This window comes from Lolium perenne, chromosome 2 (genome assembly GCF_019359855.2).
Source record: "Lolium perenne isolate Kyuss_39 chromosome 2, Kyuss_2.0, whole genome shotgun sequence".
Taxonomy (NCBI): domain Eukaryota; kingdom Viridiplantae; phylum Streptophyta; class Magnoliopsida; order Poales; family Poaceae; genus Lolium; species Lolium perenne.
In genome coordinates this window covers 110,924,973-110,945,053 of record NC_067245.2, presented here as the reverse complement: position 1 = coordinate 110,945,053, position 20,081 = coordinate 110,924,973, and the positions used below count along the sequence as shown (strand labels likewise).

At 45.9% G+C, this 20,081-nt stretch overlaps 1 protein-coding gene across 1 annotated transcript in view; it reads right to left on the bottom strand.

Moving 5' to 3' along the window:
• Nucleotides 1-241: 241 nt before the first annotated feature.
• LOC127328841 (uncharacterized) overlaps nt 242-20,081 on the bottom strand; it is a 33,029-nt gene continuing 13,189 nt past the window's right edge. Inside the window, exons 2-5 of the mRNA XM_051355412.1 lie at nt 2,024-2,298; nt 1,757-1,832; nt 969-1,642; nt 242-852 (exon numbers count right to left, since the gene is read on the bottom strand). Of these exons, the coding sequence (XP_051211372.1) occupies nt 242-852; nt 969-1,642; nt 1,757-1,832; nt 2,024-2,298 (1,636 nt within the window). The remainder of the gene's footprint in view (nt 853-968; nt 1,643-1,756; nt 1,833-2,023; nt 2,299-20,081) is intronic.

Genomic DNA, 20,081 nt, shown 5'->3' with positions numbered 1-20,081 from the left:
TGGACCCTTTGTTGATTTCCTCTTTCAGAACACGGGATAAAGCTTCTCCAATAAACAGAAACAGGTAAGGGCTCAAGGGGTCCCCTTGTTTGATGCCCCTCGAAGGGGAGAATGCCTGTGTAGTTTGTCCATTTATTCTGACAAATAAGCGGACAGATCTAACGCAACTCATTACCCACTTGGTCCATCCGCTGCAGAACCCAATCTTAAGAAACATTTTCTCAAGGAATTCCCAATCGACTCAGTCGTATGCTTTTGAAAGATCTAGTTTATAAGCACAGTGGGTGTCTCTCTGATTTTTGCTCCTCTGGATCTTGTGGAAACACTCGAAAGCGATAGATGCATTATCAGTGAGTAGCCTTCCAGGGATGGATGCGCTCTGCGTTTCCGAGATCAGGTCGTTGAGCAACGGCCGCAGTCTATTGACAAGGCATTTTGAGATGACCTTGTATATGACATTGCATAGGCTAATGGGCCTGAAGTCAGATAGTGTCTCAGGTTTGTTACCTTTAGGAATGAGGACGAGGACAGTGTCATTTATACCGGTAGGCAGACTTCCAGAGGTAAAAAAGGTCTTGACAGCAGCAATCACTTCTTCCTTCATAATTCCCCAGTTGCGCTGGAAGAACCTAGCGGGCATCCCATCAGGTCCAGGTGCCTTCAAAGGACCAATCTGGAATAAAGTATCGCTTATCTCTTTGTCAGTAAATTCTCTGCACAGTTCAATATTTGTGGTCTCGTCGATCAGTTCTAGAATGTGTCCGAGAATTTCATCAGGAACCACATTTGTGTCTTTGGAGTACAGGTTCTGGAAGAATTCAGACGATAGATTTTTTATTTCTTCTGGGTCATCTGTCCAAATCCCATTCAAGCCTCTAATTCTTTGATGCTATTTTTAGATTGGCGCCATCTTGCTTTCCTGTGGAAGTACGTCATATTTTTTTCTCCCTCTTGCAGCCATTTTATGCGAGAGCGTTGCCTCCACATCATCTCTTCTCTGTGGAGGAGCTCATCCAGGTCCAAGGAAGTTTTCCGAATCTCCTCGTCTCTAGTCTCGCTAGGTTGCCATTTCCACAGCTTCTTTAGTCTATTTCTTTTCTTCCTGATATCTTTTGTGACCATGCTGAAGTTTTGAGTACTCCACTCTTTCAGGTGGTTCCCCGTGTTTCCGATTTTATGGATCAGGTCATTCAGGTTGTTGCAGGTAGGCGAGCTGGCCCATGCTGTCTCAACAACATCAGTCAGGGACGCCTCGCGTTCCCACATATGTTCATACCTGAATGATTTCTCAGGTCTTGGTTGATTACTGGAATTAACACAATCAAGGATCAAAGGAAGGTGGTCTGATCTCGTGGAGCAGACATGCTCCAGGTTTGCTGCAGGGTACAGCGCAGCCCAGCTCGTTGAGCAAACTGCTCTGTCAATCCTTGCTTTCACATTCTTGTCTCCCTTTCTTTTGTTGTCATAGGTCCAGGGAGGGCCACTGTATCTTATGTCCTGGAGATCACATAAATTCAGGGTCTTCCTAAAATCTGCCATTCTCTTCTCTGATCTTCTGGACTCAGACCAGTGATCATGTTGCCATTTGCATTCATTGAAGTCACCCATCATCAGCCAGGGTTCACTAGCATTTGGCTTGATTCTGCGAATTGTGTTCCACATGTGGTGTCTTTCAGAGTTTTTCGGTTCCCCATAGACAAAAGTTCCCCGCCACTTACGGCCATTGGGGATGTCGTTAACCAAAACATCAAAGTACCTCAAACCCTCAGACAGGACCTTTAATTCAATCTGCTCATCCCAGTACACGGCAATGCCAGCACCCGATCCTGCACCTTTTTGAGTGATACAGAATTTTAGTCCTAGCCTACCTCTAAGTTCTTTCAGTTTTTTCTCTCCCTGTCTTGTCTCACTAATGAAAACGATCCTAGGCTTATAGGTGCGAACCAGCTGAACCAACTCTTGAACTGTCCGGGGCAAGCCAAGTCCCCGGCAATTCCAACCTAAGACGATCATGGCTTCTGACAGGCGCCAACACTCACGCCTGTCAGTTGACCAGTAGCCCCGGGACTGGTTGCTTCCTTATCTTCTCCTACACCTAGAACACTGGCTTTGGCCTCCAGCCCCAGCGCAGTGTCCTCCGCCTTCTTCTTCTTGTTTTCAGTGATGGTTTTGTTGCCGGAGACATCAAACATCTCCGCCTGATTCTGCCGCTTTCCTAACACCGACCCCCCCTCCGCAGGGGCCAGTGTGCTCCTGTCATCTTCAGCTTGTTCCACGCCTTCTCCATCAGCAGCGATCCTTGTGTCAACACCCAGATTTTTAAGTCCGGATGCCTATTATGTCATATATCGCAATCCCAGGAATATTGTTGTTGCGAGGCATAATAGTTAAGTATCACAGTCATCATTCATTACAAACCATAAGTCTTACAAATCTGGAATCACATGATCCATATTACACGAATAATTGATCTATTGATCAACGAACAAACATAAGTTCATAGTTCAACATAGCGGAAGCGTAAGATACAAGGACTCTCTAGTCCACAGGCCAACGCTTGACGTCGGAAGGCGCTTAGTTGTCGTAGGCGTCCTGCTGGTCATCTCCTTGGTCATCCTCATACTCTGGCCATTTGAATAGCCAGGGACAAAGCCGTGAGTACGATGAGTACTCGCAAACTAATACTAATGTAAGTGCTAGACATTCTAGTATGGTTTGCTAAGCTCTAGTTTATTTGCATAAAGCTAGTTTTAGTTCACAAAGTTTGAGAACAGCTTATTCAAGAGCTAACTAACTCAAGTAGGAACATTAGTGTCATTCCCACCATTCAAGTGGTGATTTCAATTCAATTCACCACAAGTCATTTCACCATCACCCTTTTCAACATCATTTTCAAAGATATGACATCGGAAACTGTATGGCCTTTTCAACCGTCCGTAACCGTGGACGCGGCTATTCGAATAGGTTTACACTCTGCAGAGGTTGCACACTTGTGCCACAACATTTGATTTCATCCGTCGGGATTACCCCGAATCATCGTAACATAGTACGCGGATCATCAACCATAACCTTTCACTTACAAATCCTAGTATGAGCACCTCTCCCCATGAGCTTGGCCTCCCAGTGAAGACAGACAGTCAGCCTGGGAACTGCACAGGGCTTGGGCCGGACATTCACCTCATTTCGCATCATATCGTATCATTTCTTTTGTTGTAGAGGCAGCTTTCGGCATAACCCCGATGACGCTTGTTTAGAGGGAACCCATACTAAGACGCATAAACTTCCAGTTAAGCCCTACCCATAATCAGGTATTGTGGGGGTACTTAATAATTGGAAAGGTATCGCATTCAAACCAACATTATTGTTTATGAAAAAAAATCACCATCTTCTCTTGTTCACCTTCACCTTCAAAAATCATTTAATGGAGTGCATCTTCACTCCAAGGTTTCAAAATCCTTTCAAATTCACATTGTTCCCATCTAGAGTAGTCAAGTTTTAATTCATTAGCACTAGCTCTAATTCATGAGGGGTGCTATCTTGCTTTGCTTGGAGGAGACTAACTCACTACTCTAGTATCCAACTTGTACTTTGACCAAAGTTAACTATAAAAGTAACTCATTTAGAAAACAAGTAAAAATTTGTAATGTAAAAACTTGGGATAGGCTCATGTAAGAAAAGGTAAGAATCATGGTGCCTTGCCCCAAGGGGCTTTGCACTTTGCAAGAATAATAGCTTGCATTGGTAATAGCTTGCCTTGGTAGTTCTCAAACTGTTCCTCCTCCTCCTCTTGGTAGCAACCTTCTTCTTCGGCGTACTCTCCGGTGCTACCGTCTAAATTTGAATACGAGTATAATTACTCACTAATTCAATGGCTATTCCATACATCACATATAACACACAAACTACTCTATGCACACAAATAAATTAACTAGGGTGCATGGGTTGTGGGGTTTAAATAGAATTCACTTCTTTGTATTTCATATGTAAATGATAGTTTCCATAGGGTTCTTGAGAAATAATTTCCTCTCATTGAAATCTTCTTAAGATTTAATTTTCTCAAACAATCATGTATGAACTCATATTGACCTAAGTCAAATGTTCATCATCATCATTTGGGAAAATGATTTAAATGAGGTAGATCACCTCATACTATTTAAATAACACTATATTTGATTTAAATCTCAAGTAATTCATATAAGATATTTTGGACCAGAGGTACAACATCCCATGAATTCATGTGAGACAAGTTTAAATGAAGTGTAAGACTCCACATAATTTACTTTAATAGTTTTGGACAATATCAACTAGTTACACTAGCCATAATATCCATTCATTAAACTATGGCATGATCATACAAGGTGACCACACCATTTTATTGCATAAACAATTAGTGTAAGTCAAATGTGAGCTATTAGAGTTGGAATTAACTTAATATCTATTTTGGTTGATTTTTTTAAGAATTATTTGAATAGGGAAAAGTCCCTGTCTTGTTATTTTTATCACATTTATTCTACAAAGAATCTGGCCATGAGGCCAGTGGCATTGGCTAGATAATTTCTCTAGCTTTCCAACAATATAAAGTTCATCAATTTTGGTTTAGCCAATTTAAATCTATTGAAATTCAAAGTGGAGGCAGTATTGAAATTCATTTGTAATTTATTAAACTGGATTTGAAATAAAAGGCCGGCGGGAAAACTAAACGGGCCAGATTCAATTTAAACGGCCCAAGGCCAGCCCAGCCACGGTCCAGTGCCGCGCGGGCTGCCTGACAGCGGGGGCCACCCGTCAGTGGGCGTTTAAACCCGAAACGGTATGGGCGAAGCTGGGGCGTTGGATTAGATCGCGGATCTACGGCCGTGGTTCATCGTCGTCTCCGACGAGAACCCGACGATGCGGCGGCGGCAGTAGGGGGTCGGCGGGCTTACGGCGGCTCCAGCAAGGCATGGCAGTATGCTCGGGGAAGGTGTAGTCGACGGCGAAGCTCCTTGTACCAGCGGCGGCTCCTGGAACGGCTCCAATTGACGGCGAGCTTCCGCGGCGTCTGGCGCAGTGAGGTAGAAACTGGGCGGCGTCAGTGGCTAATGTCGACGGTGGAGTGGTTATGGCGGTCGAGTGAGAAGAGGGGAAGGTGATGATGTGCTCAGATCGACGAGGAGAGGTCTCCTTTTATAGGCGAGCAAGGGTGCTGCGGGGCAGTGGCAAGGTCGACCATGGCGCGGCTGCTCCGGTGGTCTATCGAGCTAGGCGAGGGCGTGGCGCTGTTCTGCGGTTCCTGGCGAGTCGTTTGGCGGCGACAGCTAGGGTAGGGGGTGGCTGGTTTGGTCGCCTCGCTTCCGCGTCTGTCGCGCCCGCGGCGGACCAGGGTTGGCTTCTCCGGCGACGGCGGGTGCGGGTCGTGGTCGAGGGCGTGTCCAACGGCGTCGCGGTGTCACGGTGATACTCAACGTGCTCGCAGGGGGTCCAGGCAAGGCACAGGGTGGCGAGGCGGCGCGTGTCCAGCGGCGTCTGCGGGTGTCCACGCGCGACGTCGTCGGCATGGCGTGGCCACCACTGGGTGCGCGCGTTCCGGCGGCTGTCAAGCTCCTCCTCGACCGTGGCTTGCTCGAGGTGCTCCAGTAGGGTGAGGTGGCGAGCAACGGCATGGTGGCCAGGTTGGGGAAGGAAGGGAGAGAGGTGGAGGTGGTCGGGTTGGTGACATGGCCGGCATGGCCATGTCCTAGCCTTGCTCCTCCTCTCCCTAGGTTTTCTATGTTGCCTTGATGGTTTAAGGGGACCAGGGGACAATGTAGAATAGCTTTGGGTTAGATTAGGTGAGGTAGATCACTATTTGCAATAGTTGCAAATAGTGCCCGAATTTGGAAATTACAAAATTGTCCAAATTTGAAATAATTCAAAAGGTGAATGTGTTTGAAAAGTGAGTGTTGATATTAGTTGTAAATGACCAGAGGTGATTTGAGGTGGTGGTGGAATTTTTAGAATTCAAAAATTTGCCAAAATGGCTAAGTGTAGATTGTTCCATATGTTAAAAAGTTGGGACTTTGGATGAGCCTTGCTCATGATCAAAGATGATTTTGGCATGGTGATCTTCACCAAAGTTGTTCACCTTGATGTTGACTTTGAAATGGTGCAAAGAGTTAGCAAGAATTGGTTTGGGAAAAATGAATGGCAAGGGCTCAAAGTGGTGATCAGACTATAAATTTCAGTTTTGACCATTATCATATGTGAGTGGGATTTGTGTTTGAAATCCATTTGAATTGTGAAACTTTGATTCCAAAAGTTGTAATAAGTGTTTAATAACATTATTCAACTAATGGTGAAGACCCAATAGGTCTAGGGTCAAAATTTATAAAAATGCCATAGGGCATATGTGAGGGTTTTTAGGGTTTTGCATTTTATGGATTTTCTTCCTCTTTGATTTATTTGGTTGGTGATCTTCATATGATCACTCTAGGGTTTGAGAGCATATCAAATATAAGTAAAAGCAATCATCATGGCATATCACTCAAATGCACAAGTCCTATGCATGGTACTATATGCAAATAGAAAAGTTTTTGTTGGTTTGAAATTTTGCTTTCTGGATTTCTCTAACTTTCTTTTTATTGAAATTTGGGGTGTTACAAACCCTTCCCCCTTACAAAAGATCTCGTCCCGAGATCGAAAAGAAAGTTAGGTACTAAAGAGATCTGGGTACTCCTTCTTCATGAAGTCTTCGCGTTCCCATGTGGCTTCATCCTCGGTATGATTGCTCCATTGGATCTTCAGAAACTTGATGCTTCGGGTGCGGGTGGTTCGGTAAGCTTCTTCCAGGATGCGAATCGGCACTTCGCGGTAAGTCAGATCCTTGTTGATATCCACCGATCGGTGATCGATGTTCTTGAACACTTCGGTCTTCTCCGGGACTTCAAGGCACTTCCGGAGGAGTGAGATGTGAAACACGTCGTGCACAGCCGACATTTCTTCAGGCAACTCCAGTTGATAAGATACTTCACCTCGGCGGCTGAGGACTTGGAAAGGTCCGACATAGCGGGGGGCAAGCTTTCCTTTCAGCTGAAACCTTTGCATTCCTTTCAAGGGGGATACTTTGAGATAGACGAAGTCTCCGATCTCAAAGGTCATCTCCCGACGTCTCTTGTCGGCGTAGCTCTTCTGTCTGGATTGCGCAGTCTTGAGGTACTCTCGGATCTTGTGGACTTTCTCTTCGGCTTCACGAAGAACATCAGGGCCGAAAACTTGGCTCTCCCCGACTTCTGACCAGTTCAGGGGGGTACGGCACTTCCTTCCGTACAAGGCTTCAAAGGGGGCCATCTGTAGGCTGGCTTGATAGCTATTGTTGTAAGAGAATTCTGCGTAAGGTAGGCAGTCTTCCCACTTGGATCCGTATTCCAAGACGCATGCTCTAAGCATGTCTTCCAGTATCTGGTTTACTCTCTCAGTCTGTCCGTCGGTCTGAGGGTGATAGGCAGTGCTGAAATTTAGGCGAGTGCCTAGTCCTTCATGCACTTTCTGCCAGAACCTTGAGGTGAACTGTGATCCTCTATCTGATACTATCGATTTGGGGGTTCCGTGCAGAGCGACTATTCTGGAGATGTAAAGTTCAGCTAACTTTGGGCCTTGATAGGTGGTTTTGACGGCGATGAAATGGGCGACTTTGGTCAATCTATCGACAACTACCCATATTGAATCATTGCCTTTGCTGGATTTGGGCAGTCCGGTGATAAAGTCCATTCCTACGGAGTCCCATTTCCATTCCGGAATCTGGAGGGGTTGTAACAGTCCGGCGGGTCGTTGGTGTTCTGCCTTGACTCTCTGACAGATGTCACACTTAGCGATATAACTACCGATCTCTCTCTTCATTCCGTGCCACCAAAATTGTTCTTTTAGGTCTTGGTACATCTTGGTACCTCCGGGGTGGATTGAATAAAGGGTGTCATGGGCTTCTTGCAGGATGACTTGTTTCAAGTCAGAGTCCGATGGTACGCAGAGACGTTCTTTGTACCAAAGAATTCCGGCTTCGTCTACGGTGAATCCGGGGGCTTTTCCTGCGGCTATCTGTTTCTTGATTCCGTCAATGCTAGCGTTGTCCTTCTGGGCTTCCTTGATCTGACCAACCAAGGTGGGTTGCAGTTCTATGCTGGCTAGGAATCCTTCACTAACAAGTTCAAGTCTGAACTGTTCAAACTCTTGGTGCAAGCTAGGCTGTTCGGTTGCGAGCATGGAGTTCAACTGGCACGGCAGTCGACTCAAAGCATCCGCTACCACATTGGCCTTGCCGGGGTGGTAGTGAATCTCCATGTCATAATCCTTGATCAGTTCGATCCATCGGCGTTGTCTCATGTTCAGCTCCTTCTGGGTGAATATGTATTTGAGGCTTTTGTGGTCGGAGTAGATCTCGCATCGATTACCCATGTGGTAATGACGCCAAACTTTCAAGGCTAAGACCACGGCGGCAAGCTCGAGGTCATGGGTGGGGTAGTTCTGTTCATGTTGCTTGAGTTGTCTTGAAAGGTAGGATACAACCTTGCCTTCTTGCATAAGCACGCATCCAAGTCCAGTCTTGGAGGCGTTGCAATATACGTCAAAGGGCTTTGCGATATCTGGCATGATCAGGATTGGGGCTGTTGTCAATCTACTCTTGAGCTGTTGAAAGCTCTCTTCGCATTTGTCGGTCCACTCAAACTTTCTGTCCTTTTTCAGCAGTTGGGTCATTGGTCGAGCGATGCTCGAGAAACCTTCTACAAATCTGCGGTAGTATCCGGCTAATCCAAGAAAAGCGCGGACCTCGGTTTGTGTGGTTGGGGCTTGCCATTCCATAACAATTTTGATTTTGGCGGGATCTACGGCAATTCCTCCTGCGGACAAGATGTGTCCCAAGAATCCAACTTCTTCCAGCCAAAACTCACACTTGCTAAACTTGGCATATAACTTGTGCTGTCTAAGGGTTTCTAGGACAATCTCCAAATGCTGTTCATGTTCCTCTTCGGACTTGGAGTAGACGAGGATGTCGTCGATGAAGACAACGACAAACTTGTCCAAAAAGTTCATGAAGATCTTGTTCATGAGATTCATGAAATAAGCGGGGGCATTGGTCAGTCCAAACGACATGACGTTGTACTCATACAACCCATATCTGGTGGTAAAGGCAGTTTTTGGAATGTCGGTGGCTCGGATCTTCAGTTGATGGTATCCAGTTCTAAGATCAATCTTAGAGAAAACTCGGGATCCGGTGAGTTGGTCAAACAAGTCTTCGATCTTGGGTAGGGGGTATTTGTTTTTGATGGTGACATCGTTAAGCTTACGATAGTCCGTGCATAAACGATTTGCACCATCCTTCTTGTCGACAAACAAGACGGGGGATCTCCAGGGGGATGCACTTGGTCTAATCAAACCTTTGGCTAACATGTCATCTATTTGCTTCTTCAGCTCCACAAGCTCGGTTGCGTTCATGCTGTAAGCTCTCTGGGCGATGGGTCCAGTTCCGGGGATTAACTCTATGATAAACTCGATATCCCGATCCGGGGGCATAGCAGGTAGATCATCCGGAAACACATCAGGGTAGCGACAAACGACCCTGATTTGATCCAGAGTTGGCTTGGATACACTTTGGTTGCAGGTAAATTTTCTGGGTAGTTTTTCAGAGACGTGCTCAACTACGATACCGGTGCTGCTATTCATGGTTATGGCTTTCTTGGCGCAGTCTATCAATCCATTGTGCTTGGACATCCAGTCCATTCCTAGGACAACTTCCAAACCCTTGGTTCCAAGTATGATTAGATTTGCAAAGAAATCTACATCATGGATTTTGATTGGCACATTTTTGCAAAATTTTCTGGCTTTGGTGGTTGATCCGGGGATTTGGACTATCATAACATGTTTCAAACTGAGAGGTTGAATTTTACTTGTTGATGCAAAGTCTTCGGTGACAAAAGAATGAGATGCTCCGGAATCAAACAACACTCTGGCAGGGATGTGGTTGACAGAAAACATACCCAGTACCACATCTGGTGCTTCCTGGGCTTCTTCAGCGTTCATGTGGTAGAGGCAGCCGTTGCGATTGTTGGGGTTGTTGGGGGCGAACTTCTTGCCGGTGGAGACACGGCGTTGTTGCTGAGCAGGTGCAGCGGTGTTGTCGGCGAGCTTGGCAAGACGCTTGGGACACTCGTTGGAGTAGTGCCCCACTACACCACACTCATAACAAGTGATAGTGGTCTTGTCCTGCTTGTTCGCAACGGGAATGGCATTGCTTCCGGTTCTGGGAGCGGTGTTGGTGTTGATGTTGTTGTTGTTAGGGGCTCGGGGTGGAGCGCGGTTGTAGTTGTTGTTGTTGTAGTTGTGGTTGTAGCCTCCTGGCTTGGAGTTTCCTCCACTCCGGTTCTGATAACCGGGGCGAGAGTTATGCATCTGGGGTTTGTTGTTTCTCGTAGTGAAACCTCCGCTTGAGCTAGGGCGAAACTTCTGGGGGTGGCTTGATCCACTCTGATTCGCCATGCGGCGCTTGCGGTTCTCATTGGCTTGGTTCAACTTGCCCTCCATCTGGATGGCGGAGTCGACAAGGGCTTCAAGGTCGGCGAAGGGGATGTTGACGAGGACAGTCTGGATCTCATCATGCAGTCCATTCAGGAATCTCTCCTTCCTCTTTTCAACGGTGTCGGTCTCATCAGGGGCATACCTTGACAAGGTGAGAAACTTGTCGCGGTATTCAACCACCGTCATGCGACCTTGTTTCAGCTCACGGAATTCATCCCTCATCTTCTTGATAAGACCCGGGGGTACATGGTACTTGCTGAACTTGAGTTTGAAATCCTCCCAAGTCATGAATTGACCTCCGTTCATGGCACGGGTGCTTGTCCACCAAGCGCGGGCTGGTCCAGCGAGATAGTGAGTGGCGAACAAAACCTTCTCGTTGGCTTCTACTCCGGCTACCTCCAGATTGTTTTCCATAGTCTAGAGCCAATCGTCGGCGTCGAGGGGCTCCTCGGTCTTGCTAAACACCGGAGGGTTGGTGTTTTGGAAGTTCTTGAGCTTGGATCCGGGGTGGTCATGATTTCCATGGCCTTGGTTGGCGATGTTCTGCAAAGCGATGAGGTTGGCTTGGCGTTCGGCTCTTTCGGTTTCCCGGTCTGCAAGCATGGTTTGCAGCAGTTGCAGCATCGCGTCGTTGGTGCGATTCGGAGGGGCCATCTGAGGATGTAGAAGATTATGAGATAAGAGGGAACATTCTATGGTTCATTTTGGTTAAGTTTGAAAAACATTTGAAAACTTGTACTCTTTTCATGACAAACATAACATTCATTCATTCATGCAACACATAGTACAAACTACACACATACTCCAATGGTTTTAAGAACCATTCTCATGCTACGATACAAGGGACGGGATACAACTCACACCTACTATAAGTGAACTAGTGCAACTACTCCTCATCATCGACATCGATCAGGACGTAGTCGTCGGGTCCTGCCTCCAGGAACTCGTAATCCTCCTCCTCGGTGTTCTCGTCCTCCTCAAAGTCGTTGTCGTCGCTCAGGAAGGCGTCTCCTCCCTGAATGTCAATGCCTCCATCGTCATCCTCCAGCTGACGAATCTGATCCTCCTGGGCCTTGACAGTGGCCTCAAGTGACGCGATCCGGGCGCGAAGGCGACGAATCGTAGCGTCCTTCTTGGCACGCTACTGGCGAAGGCTCTTGCGGTCGTTGTTGAGTAGCTTGATCGCCTCACCCTGCTCGGTGATGTGAGCATGGGTCTGGTTCGCGTAAGCGCGGGTGGCGTCGAGGTCCCTCTGAGTCTGGTAGAGCATGAAGTCCAGGTGCTCAGCATGGTGCCTCAACTCCGGGTGCGGCTGCAGCTCCATGGGCACTCCCGCAGCATCACGCCTCACAAGGTGGGCGTAGCGAGAGGCGAGGATGCGCACCACGTTCTGTCCACAGAGGCGCGCAAGTGCCTCCTGTAGGCCACGTGCGAGTCCGTCGAGCCAGTTGCTCTTGCGGAAGGAGAAGAGGATCCTCTCCGAAGTGGGAGGCTCCATCTTGCCCCTCAAGTCGGCAGTGATCACCCACTGCAACTCTCCTCCGGGCGTGTCGTCCAGCTGAACCCCGTGAAACTCGGGGTGTGGGCGCCCAAGGAAGTCAGAGACGGCGTTGAGGTCGTGCTCGAAGATCAAGCTTCCTCCATTCCCAAGCTGATAAAACTTGGTGTTGATGGGTTCATTCGGCTCCATCTGAAAGAGAATTGGATGAGTAAGTTAGAGAGTGCAAAGTGTGGCAAAATTTTAAGTTGATTTAAATAAGATAGAACATGATTCATCAAATTTTGGCAAAGTCTCAAAGACAAGAGTGTAGTAAATTTTCACAAATAATTTCTTTCATTTGATTTCAAAGTTAAGGTTTTCAGAACGCCCATTCTAACTAAGGTCTTCTAAGGTCAAACAATGGCTCTGATACCAACTTGTCAACACCCGGATTTTTAAGTCCGGATGCCTATTATGTCATACATCGCAATCCCATGAATATTGTTGTTGCGAGGCATAATAGTTAAGTATCACAGTCATCATTCATTACAAACCATAAGTCTTACAAATCTGGAATCACATGATCCATATTACACGAATAGTTGATCTATTGATCAACGAACAAACATAAGTTCATAGTTCAACATAGCGGAAGCGTAAGATACAAGGACTCTCTAGTCCACAGGCCAACGCTTGACGTCGGAAGGCGCTTAGTTGTCGTAGGCGTCCTGCTGGTCATCTCCTTGGTCATCCTCATACTCTGGCCATTTGAATAGCCAGGGACAAAGCCGTGAGTACGATGAGTACTCGCAAACTAATACTAATGTAAGTGCTAGACATTCTAGTATGGTTTGCTAAGCTCTAGTTTATTTGCATAAAGCTAGTTTTAGTTCACAAAGTTTGAGAAAAGCTTATTCAAGAGCTAACTAACTCAAGTAGGAACATTAGTGTCATTCCCACCATTCAAGTGGTGATTTCAATTCAATTCACCACAAGTCATTTCACCATCACCCTTTTCAACATCATTTTCAAAGATATGACATCGGAAACTGTATGGCCTTTCCAACCGTCCGTAACCGTGGACGCGGCTATTCGAATAGGTTTACACTCTGCAGAGGTTGCACACTTGTGCCACAACATTTGATTTCATCCGTCGACATTACCCCGAATCATCGTAACACAGTACGCGGATCATCAACCATAACCTTTCACTTACAAATCCTAGTATGAGCACCTCTCCCCATGAGCTTGGCCTCCCAGTGAAGACAGACAGTCAGCCTGGGAACTGCACAGGGCTTGGGCCGGACATTCACCTCATTTCGCATCATATCGTATCATTTCTTTTGTTGTAGAGGCAGCTTTCGGCATAACCCCGATGACGCTTGTTTAGAGGGAACCCATACTAAGACGCATAAACTTCCAGTTAAGCCCTACCCATAATCAGGTATTGTGGGGGTACTTAATAATTGGAAAGGTATCGCATTCAAACCAACATCATTGTTTATCAAAAAAAAATCACCATCTTCTCTTGTTCACCTTCACCTTCAAAAATCATTCAATGGAGTGCATCTTCACTCCAAGGTTTCAAAATCCTTTCAAATTCACATTGTTCCCATCTAGAGTAGTCAAGTTTTAATTCATTAGCACTAGCTCTAATTCATGAGGGGTGCTATCTTGCTTTGCTTGTAGGAGACTAACTCACTACTCTAGTATCCAACTTGTACTTTGACCAAAGTTAACTATAAAAGTAACTCATTTAGAAAACAAGTAAAAATTTGTAATGTAAAAACTTGGGATAGGCTCATGTAAGAAAAGGTAAGAATCATGGTGCCTTGCCCCAAGGGGCTTTGCACTTTGCAAGAATAATAGCTTGCATTGGTAATAGCTTGCCTTGGTAGTTCTCAAACTGTTCCTCCTCCTCCTCTTGGTAGCAACCTTCTTCTTCGGCGTACTCTCCGGTGCTACCGTCTAAATTTGAATACGAGTATAATTACTCACTAATTCAATGGCTATTCCATACATCACATATAACACACAAACTACTCTATGCACACAAATAAATTAACTAGGGTGCATGGGTTGTGGGGTTTAAATAGAATTCACTTCTTTGTATTTCATATGTAAATGATAGTTTCCATAGGGTTCTTGAGAAATAATTTCCTCTCATTGAAATCTTCTTAAGATTTAATTTTCTCAAACAATCATGTATGAACTCATATTGACCTAAGTCAAATGTTCATCATCATCATTTGGGAAAATGATTTAAATGAGGTAGATCACCTCATACTATTTAAATAACACTATATTTGATTTAAATCTCAAGTAATTCATATAAGAGATTTTGGACCAGAGGTACAACATCCCATGAATTCATGTGAGACAAGTTTAAATGAAGTGTAAGACTCCACATAATTTACTTTAATAGTTTTGGACAATATCAACTAGTTACACTAGCCATAATATCCATTCATTAAACTATGGCATGATCATACAAGGTGACCACACCATTTTATTGCATAAACAATTAGTGTAAGTCAAATGTGAGCTATTAGAGTTGGAATTAACTTAATATCTATTTTGGTTGATTTTTTTAAGAATTATTTGAATAGGGAAAAGTCCTTGTCTTGTTATTTTTATCACATTTATTCTACAAAGAATCTGGCCATGAGGCCAGTGGCATTGGCTAGATAATTTCTCTAGCTTTCCAACAATATAAAGTTCATCAATTTTGGTTTAGCCAATTTAAATCTATTGAAATTCAAAGTGGAGGCAATATTGAAATTCATTTGTAATTTATTAAACTGGATTTGAAATAAAAGGCCGGCGGGAAAACTAAACGGGCCAGATTCAATTTAAACGGCCCAAGGCCAGCCCAGCCACGGTCCAGTGCCGCGCGGGCTGCCTGACAGCGGGGGCCACCCGTCAGTGGGCGTTTAAACCCGAAACGGTATGGGCGAAGCTGGGGCGTTGGATTAGATCGCGGATCTACGGCCGTGGTTCATCGTCGTCTCCGACGAGAACCCGACGATGTGGCGGCGGCAGTAGGGGGTCGGCGGGCTTACGGCGGCTCCAGCAAGGTATGGCAGTATGCTCGGGGAAGGTGTAGTCGACGGCGAAGCTCCTTGTACCAGCGGCGGCTCCTGGAACGGCTCCAATTGACGGCGAGCTTCCGCGGCGTCTGGCGGCAGTGAGGTAGAAATTGGGCGGCGTCAGTGGCTAATGTCGACGGTGGAGTGGTTCTGGCGGTCGAGTGAGAAGAGGGGAAGGTGATGATGTGCTCAGATCGACGAGGAGAGGTCTCCTTTTATAGGCGAGCAAGGGTGCTGCGGGGCAGTGGCAAGGTCGACCATGGCGCGGCTGCTCCGGTGGTCTATCGAGCTAGGCGAGGGCGTGGCGCTGTTCTGCGGTTCCTGGCGAGTCGTTTGGCGGCGACAGCTAGGGTAGGGGGTGGCTGGTTTGGTCGCCTCGCTTCCGCGTCTGTCGCGCCCGCGGCGGACCAGGGTTGGCTTCTCCGGCGACGGCAGGTGCGGGTCGTGGTCGAGGGCGTGTCCAACGGCGTCGCGGTGTCACGGTGATACTCAACGTGCTCGCAGGGAGTCCAGGCAAGGCACAGGGTGGCGAGGCGGCGCGTGTCCAGCGGCGTCTGCGGGTGTCCACGCGCGACGTCGTCGGCATGGCGTGGCCACCACTGGGCGCGCGCGTTCCGGCGGCTGTCGAGCTCCTCCTCGACCGTGGCTTGCTCGAGGTTCTCCAGTAGGGTGAGGTGGCGAGCAACGGCATGGTGGCCAGGTTGGGGAAGGAAGGGAGAGAGGTGGAGGTGGTCGGGTTGGTGACATGGCCGGCATGGCCATGTCCTAGCCTTGCTCCTCCTCTCCCTAGGTTTGCTATGTTGCCTTGATGGTTTAAGGGGACCAGGGGACAATGTAGAATAGCTTTGGGTTAGATTAGGTGAGGTAGATCACTATTTGCAATAGTTGCAAATAGTGCCCGAATTTGGAAATTACAAAATTGTCCAAATTTGAAATAATTCAAAAGGTGAATGTGTTTGAAAAGTGAGTGTTGATATTAGTTGTAAATGACCAGAGGTGATTTGAGGTGGTGGTGGAATTTTTAGAATTCAAAAATTTGCCAAAATGGCTAAGTGTAGATTGTTCCATATGTTAAAAAGTTGGGACTTTGGATGAGCCTTGCTCATGATCAAAGATGATTTTGGCATGGTGATCTTCACCAAAGTTGTTCACCTTGATGTTGACTTTGAAATGGTGCAAAGAGTTAGCAAGAATTGGTTTGGGAAAAATGAATGGCAAGGGCTCAAAGTGGTGATCAGACTATAAATTTCAGTTTTGACCATTATCATATGTGAGTGGGATTTGTGTTTGAAATCCATTTGAATTGTGAAACTTTGATTCCAAAAGTTGTAATAAGTGTTTAATAACATTATTCAACTAATGGTGAAGACCCAATAGGTCTAGGGTCAAAATTTATAAAAATGCCATAGGGCATATGTGAGGGTTTTTAGGGTTTTGCATTTTATGGATTTTCTTCCTCTTTGATTTATTTGGTTGGTGATCTTCATATGATCACTCTAGGGTTTGGGAGCATATCAAATATAAGTAAAAGCAATCATCATGGCATATCACTCAAATGCACAAGTCCTATGCATGGTACTATATGCAAATAGAAAAGTTTTTGTTGGTTTGAAATTTTGCTTTCTGGATTTCTCTAACTTTCTTTTTATTGAAATTTGGGGTGTTACACCTTGCCACCTGATACGTCTCCGACGTATCGATAATTTCTTATGTTCCATGCCACATTATTGATGTTATCTACATGTTTTATGCATACTTTATGTCATATTCGTGCATTTTCTGGAACTAACCTATTAACAAGATGCCGAAGTGCCAGTTCCTGTTTTCTGCTATTTTTGGTTTCAGAAATCCTAGTAAAGAAATATTCTCGGAATTGGACGAAATCAACGCCCAGGTTCCTATTTTGCCCGGAAGCATCCAGAACACCCGAGAGCCACCAGGGAGGGGGCACAGGCCCACCAAACCCTAGGCCGGCGCGGCCAGGGGGGGGCCCGCGCCACCCTATGGTGTGGGCACCCCTTCGACCCTCCTACGCCGCCTCTTCGCCTATTTAAAGCCTCCATCGCGAAAACCCTGATACGTTCGACGAAACCCACAGAAACCTTCCAGAGCTGCCGCCATCGCGAGGCCAAGATCTGGGGGACAGGAATCTCTGTTCCGGCACGCCGCCGGAACGGGGAAGTGCCCCCGGAAGGCTCCTCCATCGACACCACTGCCATCTCCACCGCCATCTTCATCACCGCTGCTGCTCCCATGAGGAGGGAGTAGTTCTCCATCGAGGCTCGGGGCTGTACCGGTAGCTATGTGGTTCATCTCTCTCCTATGTGCTTCAATACAATAATCTCATGAGCTGCCTGATGTCTACGTTCCCCCTCCTTTCCTGTAGACAGTGTTGGGCCTCCAAGAGCAGAGGTTTGTAGAACAGCAGCAAGTTTTCCCTTAAGTGGATCACCCAAGGTTTATCGAACTCAGGGAGGAAGAGGTCAAAGATATCCCTCTCATGCAACCCTGCAACCACAAAGCAAGAAGTCTCTTGTGCCCCCAACACACCAAATAGGTGCACTAGTTCGGCGAAGAGATAGTGAAATACAGGTGGTATGAATAAGTATGAGCAGTAGCAACGGTGCCAGAAAATAGCTTGCTGGCGTGTAGTTGATGGTGGTAGTATTGCAGCAGTAGTAATACAGTGAAACAGTAAACAAGCAGTAGTAACGCAGCAGTATTTAGGAACAAGGCCTAGGGATTAGACTTTCACTAGTGGACACTCTCAACATTGATCACATAACAGAATAGATAAATGCATACTCTACACTTTTGTTGGATGATGAACGCATTGCGTAGGATTACACGAACCCTCAATGCCGGAGTTAACAAGCTCCACAATTTGTTCATATTTAAGTAACCTTATAGTGTAAGATAGATCAACAGATTAAACCAAGTACTAACATAGCATGCACACTGTCACCTTCATGCATATGTAGGAGGAATAGATCACATCAATATTATCATAGCAATAGTTAACTTCGCAATCTACAAGAGATCATGATCATAGCATAAACCAAGTACTAACACGGTGCACACACTGTCACCTTTACACACGTGCAGGAGGAATAGGACTACTTTAATAACATTGCTAGAGTAGCACATAGATGAATAGTGATACAAAACTCATATGAATCTCAATCATGTAAAGCAGCTCATGAGATTATTGTATTGAGGTACATGGGAGAGATGAACCACATAGCTACCGGTACAGCCCCGAGCCTCGATGGAGAACTACTCCCTCCTCATGGGAGCAGCAGCGGTGATGAAGATGGCGATGGAGATGGCAGCGGTGTCGATGGAGAAGCCTTCCGGGGGCACTTCCCCGTTCCAGCAGCGTGCCGGAACAGAGACTCCTGTCCCCCAGATCTTGGCCTCGCGATGGCGGCGGCTCTGGAAGGTTTCTGTGGGTTTCGTCGAACACCTCAGGGTTTTCGCGACGGAGGCTTTATATAGGCGAAGAGGCGGCGCAGGAGGGCTTCTGGGGGGCCCACACCATAGGGCGGCGCGGCCCCCCCTCTGGCCGCGCCAGGGTGTGGTGTGGGGCCCCAGTGGCTCCCCTCCGGCGGCTCTCGGGTGTTACGGATGGTTCCGGGAAAAATAGGAACCTGGGCGTTGATTTCGTCCGATTCCGAGAATATTTCGTTACTAGGATTTCTGAAACCAAAAACAGCAGAAAACAGGAACTGGCACTTCGGCATCTTGTTAATAGGTTAGTTCCAGAAAATGCACTAATATGACATAAAGTGTGCATAAAACATGTAGATAACATCAATAATGTGGCATGGAACATAAGAAATTATCGATACGTCGGAGACGTATCAGCATCCCCAAGCTTAGTTCTGCTCGTCCCGAGCAGGTAAAACGATAACACAGATAATTTCTGGAGTGACATGCCATCATAAACTTGATCAAACTATTTGTAAAGCATATGTAATGAATGCAATGATCAAAACAATGGTAATGACATGAGTAAACAACTGAATCATAAAGCAAAGACTTTTCATGAATAGCACTTCAAGACAAGCATCAATAAGTCTTGCATAAGAGTTAACTCATAAAGCAATAATTCAAAGTAAAGGCATTGAAGCAACACAAAAGAAGATTAAGTTTCAGCGGTTGCTTTCAACTTGTAACATGTATATCTCATGGATATTGTCAACATAGAGTAACATAATAAGTGCAATAAGCAAGTATGTAGGAATCAATGCACAGTTCACACAAGTGTTTGCTTCTTGAGGTGGAGAGAAATAGGTGAACTGACTCAACATTGAAAAGTAGAAGAATGGTCCTCCATAGAGGAAAAGCATCGATTGCTATATTTGTGCTAGAGCTTTGATTTTGAAAACATGAAACAATTTTGTCAACGGTAGTAATAAAGCATATGCATCATGTAAATTATATCTTATAAGTTGCAAGCCTCATGCATAGTGTACTAATAGTGCCTGCACCTTGTCCTAATTAGCTTGGACTACCGGATCATCACAATGCACTGTTTTTACCAAGTGTCACAAAGGGGTACCTCTATGCCGCCTGTACAAAGGTCTAAGGAGAAAGCTCGCATTGGATTTCTCGCTATTGATTATTCTTCAACTTAGACATCCATACCGGGACAACATAGACAACAGATAATGGACTCCTCTTTTATGCATAAGCATGTAACAACAATTAATAATTTTCTCATTTGAGATTGAGGATATATGTCCAAAACTGAAACTTCCACCATGGATCATGGCTTTAGTTAGCGGCCCAATGTTCTTCTCTAACATATGCATGCTTAACCATAAGGTGGTAGATCGCTCTTACTTCAGACAAGACGAACATGCATAGCAACTTACATGATATTCAACAAAGAGTAGTTGATGGCGTCCCCAGTAAACATGGTTATCGCACAACAAGCAACTTAATAAGAGATAAAGTGCATAATTACATATTCAATACCACAA